The sequence below is a fragment of the Cyprinus carpio genome, chromosome A7 (assembly GCF_018340385.1).
Source record: "Cyprinus carpio isolate SPL01 chromosome A7, ASM1834038v1, whole genome shotgun sequence".
In the NCBI taxonomy this organism is placed as follows: Eukaryota; Metazoa; Chordata; class Actinopteri; order Cypriniformes; family Cyprinidae; genus Cyprinus; species Cyprinus carpio.
Window position 1 is genome coordinate 41,994,328 of NC_056578.1, and position 12,877 is coordinate 42,007,204.

Genomic DNA, 12,877 nt, shown 5'->3' on the forward strand with positions numbered 1-12,877 from the left:
CTAACCTCCCCTATTTAGAGAAACTAAAGACAATCCTGACTACAAAATAGTTTAATTACACCACATCCCAGAACAACACACAAACCTACTTAGTTCAAACTCCAAAGCCACTTTATATCCCAAACTGTTCCAGGCGTTTCAATGATATGTAGGTCACACAACATACATGTGCATGTTGATTGGGGTCAAAGCACTGATCGAGCCAGACAGGACAGTCTGTCTATCAGCCAGAGTCAATGATTCCTCAGGAAGGTCAAAGACATTCACTGATCATGATGCTTTCCATTAGTGAAGTGAGACCAACCCACCATTATGATCATTGCTATAATGCAAGCTTTTGCACATGCGGTTTAATTCAAACACACACACACAGAACGAGACAGGAACACTCTAATGCTGTCTGTGTGTGATCGCCTGAAATTTTACTTCCACATTGATGGATCCTGAAAGGTTGTGCAACTGTATTGATGTTTGCTCCGTGGGTCTGCTCTCATCATGCTGAGTTTTATAGACTTTGTCTCTAATCTCTTAAACCAGCAGCAAGCAACTCTGTTTATTGTGCTTTTGGTTTGAAGGTTGCATTTAAGGTCAAATGGTAGTTTGACATTTTTCAAGCACTAAGTGACAAAAGGCTGTGCTTAATAGTGAATATAGACACACAGTTTAAGGGAGTTACTGGCGAGAAGGGTCTGGCTGCAGACTTGCACTTGCATTCTCAGACTTGCACTCTCAGACACTTGCACTTCCTCTAACGACATCACTTGCAGTCTTTATTATTATTTTTTTTTTTGTTCTATTTATTGATAAATTTTTGTTTGAATATCTCAATATTTTATAACAGTAGACAGGTGGCGAAGACAAGAAAAAAAAACTAAATTACAATGTCACTTGCAATCGCCCCTTTGCACTCTCCGCTACCTGTGACGTCACTTGCAATCAACACAAATCGTGCATGTTGCCAATGGAGACAAGACGCTGTGGTGATTAAACGATTAAAACTAATTCACTACTATAACGTACAGGGTCCTGCAAGAAAGAAAAAGACACAAGGACCGGCAAAATCCGTGGCCACAGAACAGCAGAATATGAACGCAATGCACAAAGTCTTTTGTTAAGCGTTTTCCTCCTGTAGAAAAACATAAACACTAAACATGGCTTAATGTATTAAGATACATTAAGTTCAATTAAAAGACCAAATTCGATATATAGTTATTATTTAATGTACTACAAGGCAAGCAGATAGCTATGAAAACAATGCGCAAACTTTGTCCTCCCATACAGTAAAACATTTAATGTGGCCTAATAACAGACTAAGATGATAAAGACAATTCAGTAGGCCTAGCCTTTATATCTTGTTGTTGACTCAACGTATATACAGACCAGCAAATATGAACGTGCATTATGATTATGAAATGCATTAATTTGATTTTAAAAGGCATCAACTCCGTACAGGCAAGCCAGACGAGTTCAGAACGCAGTGCGTTAAATTGTACATTAAACGTTTTCTTTCTATAGAAAATCATTATAAATAAAACACATAATGTAGCTTAATGGACAAAGAGTGATATAAACGAGTTGTAGACAGTTTATTCTATATGGAAAAATGTTTAATGCGAAACTTTGCGTGTTGCGTTTATTCTGGGCTCAACTGCTTGCCTGTACATATTAGTTATGTATTTTAATAATGTAGAGAAGCATATTGAGTTTGGCCTTTATCATCTTGGTCCATTATGCCACATTTTGCGGTATGTGAGGAAAATATTATATACATATTCATTATATTAATAAACTGTATATTTAATTAGATATTTTAATAGCATCTTAATACATTAAGCCATGTTTAGTGTTTATGTTTTTCTACAGGAGGAAAACGCTTAACGAAAGACTTTGTGCATTGCGTTCATATTCTGCTGTTCTGACCCTGTACGTTATAGTAGTGAATTAGTTTTAATCGTTTTAATACATTAAGCCACCACAGCGTAGTGGCGTTGTCTCCAGTTGGCAACACGCAACGCATTTGTGTCGACTGCAAGTGACGTCACAGGTAGTGCAAGGAGAGTGCTTAAAGTGGCGAGTGCAAGTGACATTGTAATTTAGTTTTTTTTTCTTGTCTTCGCCACCTGGCTACTGTTATAAAATTTTGAGAGATTCAAACAAAAAGTTATCAATAAATAGAACAAGATAAAAAAATAAAAATAAAGACGGCAAGTGACGTCGCTAGCGGAAGTGCAAGTGTCTGAGAGTGCAAGTCTGCAGCCAGACCCTCTAGTTACTGGCTAAGACACTTGCTGGAGTGACTATATACGATATATAATATATTATACTGAGTGCAAGTCTGCAGCCTATATATATATATATATATATATATATAATATATAATATTTATATTATATATATAACAGGACCTTCTCAAAAACTTAGCATATTGTGATAAAAAGTTTCATTATGTTTTCCATAATGTAATGATAAAAAATTAAACTTTCATATATTTTAGATTCATTGACACACCAACTGAAATATTTCAGGTCTTTTATTGTTTTAATACTGATGATTTTGGCATACAGCCTCATGAAAACCCAAAATTCCTATCTCAAAAAATTTGCATATTTCATCCGACCAATAAAAGAAAAGTGTTTTTAATACAAAAAAAAGTCCAACCTTTCAATAATAATTATGTTTCAGTTACATTGCACCTATAAATACTTGGTCGGGAAATCCTTTTGCAGAAATGACTGCTTCAATGCGGCGTGGCATGGAGGGGCAATCAGCCCTGTGGCACTGCTGAGGTGTGTTGGAGGCCCAGGATGCTCGATAGCGGCCTCTTTAAACTCAGTTCAGAGTGTTGGGTCTTGGCGTCTCTCAACTTTTTCTTCACAATATCCCAAAGATTTTCTCATATGGGTTCAGGTCCAGGAGAGTTGGCAGGCCCAATTGAGCACAGTAATACCATGGTCAGTAAACCATTTACCAGTGGTTTGGGCACCCTGTGAGCAGGTGCCAGTCGTGCTTGGAAAAAAAAAAAAAAAAAAAAAAAAAAAAAGTGAAAAATTGAAAAAAAAACGAACATCTTCATCTCCATAAAGCTTTTCAGCAGATGGCAAGCATGAAGTGCTCCAAAATCTCCTGATAGCTAGCTGCATTGACCCTCCTGCCCCTTGATTAAAACACAGTGGACCAACACCAGCAGCTGACATGGCACCCCAGAACATCACTTGACTGTGGGGTACTTGACTGGGACTTCAGGCATTTGTGTGGCATTTCCTTCTCCCCAGTCTTTCCTCCAGACTCTGGCACCTTGATTTCCGAATGACATGCAACAATTTGCTTTCATCCGAAAAAAAAAAAGTACTTTGGACCACGGAGCAACAGTCCAGTGCTGCTTCTCTGTAGCCCAGGTCAGGCGCTTCTGCCGCTGTTTCTGGTTCAAAAGCACACGCCTGTGCACGGTTGGCTCTGGATGTTTCTACTCCAGACTCAGTCCACTGCTTCCCAGGTCCCCTCCCCAAGGTCTGGAATCGGTCCTTCTCCACAATCTTCCTCAGGGTTCCGGTCCACCTCTTCTCGTTGTGCAGCGTTTTTTGCCACACTTTTTCCTTCCCACAGACTTCACACTGAGGTGCCCTTAATACAGCACTCTGGGAACAGCCTATTCGTTCAGAAAATTTCTTTCTGTGTCTTACTCCCTCTCGGCTTGAGGGTGTCAATGATGGCCTTCTGGACAGCAGTCAGGTCCGGCAGTCTTACCCATGATTGCGGTTTTGAGTAATGAACCAGGCTGGGAGTTTTTTAAAAGCCTCAGGAATCTTTTGCAGGTGTTTAGAGTTAATTAGTTGATTCAGATGATTAGGTTAATAGCTTGTTTAGAGAACCTTTTACATGATATGCTAATTTTTTGAGATAGGAATTTGGGTTTTCATGAGCTGTATGCCAAAATCATCAGTATTAAAACAATAAAAGACCTGAAATATTTCAGTTGGTGGTGCAATGAATCTAAAATATATGAAAGTTTATTTTTATCATTACATTATGGAAAATAATGAACTTTTATCACAATATGCTAATTTTTTGAGAAGGACCTGTATATATATATATATATCAAAAATGCAAGTTTTCATTAAAAATATCTGTATTTATTAAATAAATTCATTGTGTTATTACTTACAAACTAAGGTTAAACTAGCAATATACATCTAAACTAACTGGTATCTGTGGATGCTGCATAGTGATAACCCTTGTGAAAAAGAAGTACACTGTAGCAAAAAAGAGTATTTTTTAAGAAAAGAATATATGCTTTAATACATAATATGAAATTACTTAAGTGTGAACTAAATGCAATGTTTTTAGAAGCTTAACTGCATGTTATTTGCAATTAAATAAAAATTTACTGTACTTTAAATCTATATCAAATGCAATTTAGCTGAACTTTAGAGTAATTTTTTATGCACTTAAGTACGACTTAAGTACGTCTTTATATGTAATTTCATAATTACTTCTGTTGTCTTTGAAATATGATTAAAGTACTGCCAAATGTAATTAAAGTATAATGTAATTTCTATTAAACTTGTACTTTTTTATTACACTATTAAACTCATACACTTAAATATATTTGTAATTGCACATTTGTAGTGATTTAGTAATCTAGTACATTTAAAATATATAAATGATATTGATTTTAAAAATTATAAGTGCTTTAAATGTGCTTAATATGTTAGTTAACACATCCAAATAAGTGTACTTCTTTAAAGAAAAAAAAAAATGAATAAAAAAAAAATAATTTTTGTGTTAAGAAACATTGTCAAGAATGTGCCTCTCTTTAAGTCCCTTAAGTGGCCTTTTTTGTTGTTGTTATTGTTCTTGTTTTTTTTTTTTTTTAGATTTTCAGTACACTTCAAGTAAAATTAAGCACACTTACTGTATTTGTGTCAAGAGTAGGTTAACAGGTGCTTCACTTTTTTGAATATTTCTTAGAAATGATTTACAGGTTTCTTTCTTTTTTTTAAGTAAAATGAAACATGCTTACTTACAGTAGCTGGGAAAATTGGTTACTCAAAATCACTCACTTTCTTACTGAACTATTTTTTATATATTTTATAGGAAAATTCCGCGAGAAGGCGTCCATCCTTCACAAAATTGCCAAAAAGAAATGCCAGGTGGAGGACTCAAATGGAGTTGCTGGTAAGTGGTGGTATAAAATAGTTATACAATGTAACTTCACACAGTAACCTATATACTGAATTTGTGTCTAGCTCTGTTAAACTTACCATTGTGTGTTAAATCCAGCACTGTAGTGAACAAAACCAGCTTTTTAAAATCTGATAAATGTACAAAAAGATGCTTTTTTATTTTTAAAACTCTTGTGCTTTTTATAGAAATATGGGGGTGTATAAATATCATGTTATTGTTTTTTTTGTTGTATACACATTTGGTTTTATTTTAAGTTGGGATTTTGTTATCAGTTCCATATTAGCATATTATCATCAAAAGCAGGGCGGTTGAGAGCAGCTTCTTTGATGTGACCAAAGAACATCTTTAACCCTTTCAAATCCATCTACTGCACTTTCATCATTTTTTTGCCAATATTTCTTCACTAACAACCCTACCATGATAATAGCATGTTTTTTAGACATGTTTTAGAGAAAAGTATGTAAATACAGTACTATGTAAAGCATAGGACAAAAAAAAACATGGACATATCTGGGAAGTTCAAAATTGTAATTTCCAGGCCTGGTAAATTAACTTTCTTCTTTTTACAAACGTGGCGCTCATAGTGCGAGGCGCTGAAAAACCAGTTGCTAAAGACTACACTAGACCAGCCTTAGAGTGATTTATGTGGGGACTTTTGGATATAGGTGGTTAATTTGATTAATTTGGCCATTTAGTAAAGACAAACTGTGATGACGATCGGGAGGACGTCATCACCAAAGCGCCCACTTAATATCTGACTGTGTTGTGGCTAGGGGAAGGAGGCAATGTGTTTAAAGTGTTCATTGATAAAATGTGTCGGGTTGGGGTGTCCCATGGGACTATGATTATCAAGAGCTGTGTGAACGTCACCTAGTAGCTAGCATATTGTAAGTATTGCCTGTAAGTGGTAGAGGCAATAATAATGAGACCACGTGTTTCACAGTACTTTATTGTATAGTATAATTTATTAATATATTTATAAGTATAGTTTTTGAAGATGTGTAGATCAGTCTTACCTGTAAGTTCCAGTTTGAACATGGAGTGTGTCCGGTAGTGCGCGTAACCGGAGCCATCCTGTAATTAAGATCATTCCGTTTTCTAAATGGGAGGGGTGCTAGGAGATGTGGGTAACATATCCGTTATATGAATAAGTCAGTTTCAGTGTAGTTATGCGGTATATATGAGGTATTTTTTTATTTGTATTAATGTGATTTTTCTTTTTGTATTTTTGGTTTGAGGCAATGTGTTCGGTGAGGTGTACATTGAGATATGTGCTCCCCTATGATTGGTTCATGCCATTATCGTCTGGCGGGAAAATAGCCTATTTAGTCAGTTTGTTTGTGGTTGTAAGGGGAGGGGGCAGAAGGCAGAAACTGTTTGATTTGAAGTACATGTCTGCTGTGAGATGTGTATGAACTGAAAGACGTACCCCTACAAGTGGTTGAGTTGTAGGTTTGGCTGTTGACAGCATTTTCCTTTGTGTTTTGTAGTAGTTTCAGTGCTTGTTTTGTTGTATTTTTGTTACTTTCTTTTTTTTTTTTTTTTTCTTTTTGAAATATCACTCTGAAATCATCACTGATTGGCGGCATGTCTCTAATAAATTCGAGCAACTGGAAAATTACCCTGTTGTACTGAGCCTTCCTAACTCCTTCCTGGCCTCTCAGTTACTTCTACTCGACATATGGTGGCAGCGGTGTTTCCAAGCCATTGGGAGGCCAGTACACAGGGGTGCATCAAACTTGGAGGCAACAGCTGTGTTTTCTGCATTAAGACTGTTTAAGTTGTATGGCTGCAGAGACTGTTGTTAAAAGAGAATGCCACCTAAGAAGCAGGATAAGGCAAGAGCTGTGGAGGAGGGTGAACCACCGGATCAGTCTGAGGCTGAAGAAGTGTCTTTAGAGGGGATGTCTGATTCAGTTGCTGGGATGCTGCAAACGTTCCTGCAAAGGCAGCAGCAAAGAGAAGATCGAATGGAGAAAGAGGTGCAGCGCCAGGAGCATAAATGGCGGACTCTCCAGCATCAGTTTATTCAGCTGCAAGCCGAATTGCGTCAACAAGAGCAGGATCGACTGTCTATGGAAGGGTGACGGTCGCCACCTCTTTACCAGCAGCTATGGCTTCCCCTTCATCTGCCTGTGTCAGCCGACAGCCCCCACATATAAACCAGGTTGATGATCTGACATCAGCGCCAGCACATGAGGTAGCAACGCAAGCAACGGGATTCACTCAGCCATGTTTTCAGTCCCCAAGAATGCTGCCATGGACTAATGATGAAGACATAGAACATTATTTAACAACATTTGAACGCATTGCTCAAGCATGCAGATGGCCAAAGCAAGCATTGGGCATTGCATCTTCTTCCGCTGTTAACTGGTAAGGCGAGAGCAGCCTATGTGGCCATGGATTCTGATGATGCTATAAACTATGATGAATGTTAAACAAGCTATTCTTGACAATTTGAAATTAACAATGAGACGTACAGACAACGCTTCAGATCGTACAGTGCCCAGGAGGATGAGACTCCAAGAGAGCTGCAAGTAAGGTTTAAAAGACTTGTATGAGAAATGGATGACTCCTTAAACATCGAACGAAAGAAGAGATCGGTGACCAGATTGTGTTAGAGCAGTTCCTTAAGTTACTTAGTCTAGATACGAGAACATGGGTGAAGCAGAACAACCCTACTTCATCTAGGCAGGCAGCAGAGATGGCAGAGGCCTTTATGGCAGCAAGACGATCTTTGAATCAACCCAGACGATGGCGGAACTACAGTATCAGCCCAACTGGTAAGTCTGGGGATGGTTTGAGTAGTGGTCTGACTAATTCTAACCTAAGTTCTTATGTCCCTCACGTTAATTTGGGTACAGACACTAATAAACATCAGGGAGTAGTTAATCGGTACAAGGGTAAAGCTATAATTGTGTGTCATACATGTGGTCAGCCTGGACATAAGAAAGTAGACTGCCCAGTACAGAAAGTTTCCAATACTCGCCTTTGTTATGTACCAAGACCATTGTTAGAGTTCAGTGAGGTAGAGTTGAACAAAGACACAGTCATTGAGGTGAAGATAGGGAATAAATTCTACAAAGCTCTGGTTGATTCGGGTTCGAGTCAAACTCTAGTAAGGACTGAATGTTTGAGTGAATTGGATATATCAAGTCAAAGCAAATTGAGGGTTCGGTGTATTCACGGTGATGAGAGAGAATACCCCAAGACAGACTTGGTAATTGAAATAGACAATCAGGCTTACAATTTGTCAGTTGGTGTAGTAGAGCAGGCACCATATCCAGTGATATTGGGTAGAGATGTTCCAGTGCTTGTAGATCTTTTGCAGACTGATAGGGTATTAGCAGAGGCTAGGGTGGTGACGAGAGCTCAGGCTAAGTATGATGGGACCTGTAAGCAGTCATTGAAAAATTTACCTTTTGACGTGCACCCTAAAGTAAGGAAGTCTAGATGTGATAGACGGCAGAGAAAAGTGGAGGGCACAAAAATGGTTGAAAAGTTGCCTAAACCTAGTACTGATGAAATTGAACATATTTCACATGATATAGTTCAGCTGCAGAGACAAGACAAAACACTGAAATCTTTGTTTGAAAAGGCAGAGAATATGACCTCTTCATTAATGGTACAGAAAGATCATTTTGTAATTCGGGATGACAGGCTGTATGTTCGGGGTGCTGAGGGAGAGAGATTAGTGGTTCCAGAACCGATAAGACTCAAGGTGTTGCAGTTGGGGCATTCAGTGCCGTGGGCAGGACACCTGGGGCAGCAGAAAACGCTAGCCAGAATTGCCAGTAGATTTTATTGGCCTAGGCTCTACATGGATGTAATGGATTTTTGTAGGTCATGTCCGGAGTGTCAACTGGTGAGCCCAGCTAAGAAGGGTGATAGAGCACCTCTAGTCAGTCTTCCTATCATTGATGTCCCGTTCTCTCGAATGGCTATGGACATTGTTGGTCCATTGCAAAGATCTAGTACAGGGAATCGGTATATTCTAGTGGTCGCAGATTACGCAACTAGATACCCAGAGGCATTTCCTCTCAAAAACATAAAGACAAGACAAATTGTTAATGCCCTGATTCAACTTTTTTCACGGGTTGGTATACCCAAGGAAATAATTACAGACCAGGGAACAAACTTTATGTCCAAACAAATCAAGCAAGTCTATTCAATGTTGCGCATACATCCCATTCAGACCACACCTTACCATCCTCAGACTGACGGAATGGTTGAAAGATTCAATCAGACATTAAAATCAATGCTGCGCAAATTTGTGTCTGAAACAGGTGCTGACTGGGACCACTGGCTGCCTTATCTGATGTTTGCCTACAGGGAAGTCCCACAGGTTTCCACGGGATATTCACCCTTTGAGTTACTGTACGGTCGTCAGGTTCGTGGGCCGCTAGATGTCTTAAAGGAGGCTTGGGAAGCAGATAATGGAAGCGAGCACATAAACATCTTATCTTATGTCATTAAGATGCGGGAGAAGATGGATTCTATGTGGAAATGGTGAGGAGTAATATGACAAATGCCCAGCAACAGCAAAAGCAGTGGTATGACCAATCAAGCAGGAGTAGAACTCTTTCACCAGGGCAAAAAGTCTTGCTTCTGCTTCCCACATCAGACAGCAGCTTATTGGCCAAATGGCAAGGGCCATATGAAGTGGTACGGAAATTGAGCTCTACCAATTATGAAATCCTTCTACCTGATCGTCGAAAGAAATATCAGGTATTTCATATTAACCTCCTACGACCCTGGCATGAGAGAAAGGCTCATGGTCTGAACAGTTGTGGGCAAGAAAAGTGGACGAAGAGGAGGAAGTAGAGGAGCAGTACTTTCCGGTGGATAAAGAAGTGCCTACTTTCCCAGCAGTTGATCATTTAACAACCAAGCAGCAGATAGAATTCCAAAAGCGGGTACCAGAGGGTTTGTTCAGCGACAAGCCAGGTAAAACAAAGCTTCTGCAGCATAACATTAGCCTTCTTAAAACTGAGCCCATCAGACAAACACATTGTAGAGTGCCCTCTCGTCTGGTACCTGCCTTGAGAAACGAAGTGAAAGTGATGGTGGACTTGGGGATCATTGAACCATCCAGGAGCGAATGGTGCAGTCCGGTTGTTTTGGTTCCAAGAAAGATGGTACACTCAGATTTTGTGTGGATTTTTCAAAGCTTAATGCAGTTTCTGCTTTTGATCCATATCCAATGCCAAGAGTCGACGAGCTGATTGAGCGCCTAGGCAAAGCAAAGTACTTAACAACGCTTGACTTATGCAAAGGATACTGGCAAGTGCCACTGACGGAATCTGCTAAAGAATTGACTGCTTTTCGTGTTCCTTCAGGGCTATATCATTTCTGGTTTATGCCGTTTGGCTTGCACGGGGCAGCAGCTACATTTCAACGCCTGGTAGATCAAGTACTCAGAGGGATGGACAATTTTGCTGCAGCTTATATTGACGACATTGTTATCTTCAGCGCTACATGGGAGGAACATTTGGGGCACCTGGCTGAAGTGTTTGATCGAGTCAAGCGGGCTGGTCTAGTCGTCAATGCAAAAAAGTGCCAGATTGCTAAGCCAGAAGTGACCTACCTTGGCTATGTGTTGGGAGGGGGATCCATCAGACCACAAGTAGATAAGTACAAGCTATCTTGTCATGTGTACCTCCAACGACAAAGAAAAGTGTGAGATCGTTCTTAGCTTGAGCGGCTGGTACAGAAGATTTGTTCCCAATTTTGCCAGCAGAGCTGCAGTACTAACTGATCTAACTCGGAAAAGTAGTCCCATAAGAGTGAAGTGGACACCAGAGTGTGAGCAAGCTTTTCAAGACTTGAAGTTCTGCTTGTGTAAATCTCCTGTCTTGCAAAGCCCGGATTTTGACCTCCCTTTCGTAGTGCAGACTGATGCGTCTGAGATTGGACTAGGTGCTGTGCTGTTGCAAGGTGAAGGACCAGATCGCCACCCGGTACAGTATATCAGCAGAAAACTGTTCCCCAGAAAGGCTAACTACTCTACAATTGAGAAGGAGGCCCTAGCTATAAAGTGGGCTTTGGACACTCTAAAATATTATCTTATTGGAAAAGACTTTGTGTTGGAGACTGATCATAGAGCTCTGCAATGGCTTAACAAAATGAGGGACAGTAATGCAAGGATTACACGATGGTATCTTTCCCTCCAACCTTTTAAATTCAAAGTGCAATATAGATCAGGTAAACAGAATGTCATTGCGGACTTTTTGTCACGCCACTCTTGAAGAGTGGCTATCTTGAGGAGGGGGGATTTAGTAAAGACAAACTGTGATGACGATCGGGCGCCCACTTAATATCTGACTGTGTTGTGGCTATGGGGAAGGAAGCAATGTGTTTAAAGTGTTCATTGATAAAATGTGTCGGGTTGATGTCCCATGGACTATGATTATCAAGAGCTGTGTGAACGTCACCTAGTAGCTAGCATATTGTAAGTATTGCCTGTAAGTGGTAGAGGCAATAATAATGAGACCACGTGTTTCACAGTACTTTATTGTATAGTATAATTTATTAATATATTTATAAGTATAGTTGTTGAAGATGTGTAGACCAGTCTTACCTGTAAGTTCCAGTTTGAACATGGAGTGCTCCGGTAGCGCGCGTAACCGGAGTCATCCTGTAATTAAGATCATTCCATTTTCTAAATGGGAGGGGTGCTAGGAGATGTGGTAACATATCCGTTATATGAATAAGTCAGTTTCAGTGTAATTATGCGGAATATAAGGGGTATTTTTTTCTTTGTATTAATGTGATTTTTATTTTTGTATTTTTGGTTTGAGGCAATGTGTTCGGTGAGGTGTACATTGAGATATGTGCTCCCTATGATTGGTTCATGCCATTATCGTCTGGCGGGAAAATAGCCTATTTAGTCAGTTTGTTTGTGGTTGTAAGGGGAGGGGGCAGAAGGCAGAAACTGTTTGATTTGAAGTACATGTCTGCTGTGAGATGTGTATGAACTGAAAGACGTACCCCTACAAGTGGTTGAGTTGTAGGTTTGGCTGTTGACAGCATTTTCCTTTGTGTTTTGTAGTGTCAGTGCTTGTTTTGTTGTATTTTTGTTACTTTCTTTGTTTTTTTTTTTTGTTTCTTTTTGAAATATCACTCTGAAATCATCACTGATTGGCGGCATGTCTCTAATAAATTCGAGCAACTGGAAAATTACCCTGTTGTACTGAGCCTTCCTAACTCCTTCCTGGCCTCTCAGTTACTTCTACTCGACACAAACACATTTCACATACTTCTTTTCTGTTTATGTTATAGAAAAGAATCTGCCAAACAGCTCGAATGTCGAGGTGGACGTGACTCCACCAATGAATGGCACCGCTGGACAGGACGGAGACACAGTGAGTCACTTAAATAAAAAAAAACGTTCACCCAGGTTATTATTGTTAACCAATAATAATAATAATAATAATAATAAATAATAATCATTGAATTGAATTAGGTGATAAAACAATATAATAAACATTTCAGCTACCAACCAGTCATTTAACTGCTTCTCAAGAATTATATACGAACCAATGAGTATTATCAGGTGTTTATAATAAAACAGTCTATTCAAAAACTCCAGTTCAATTTCATCTAAATCAAACAATCATAATGAGTACAATAACACATCAGGCAAAACATGCAGTTTATAAATATTAGGCTCAAGCAAGAAAGGGGGAAAATT

General features: G+C 39.1%; 1 protein-coding gene across 1 annotated transcript in view; it reads left to right on the forward strand.

Annotated features, from left to right (window-relative positions):
* Positions 1-12,877, forward strand: part of LOC109064462 (sodium/potassium/calcium exchanger 2-like) — a 52,378-nt gene that overhangs the window by 28,164 nt on the left and 11,337 nt on the right. The window contains 2 exon segments of the mRNA XM_042761216.1: positions 5,095-5,175; positions 12,466-12,548. Of these exon segments, the coding sequence (XP_042617150.1) occupies positions 5,095-5,175; positions 12,466-12,548 (164 nt within the window).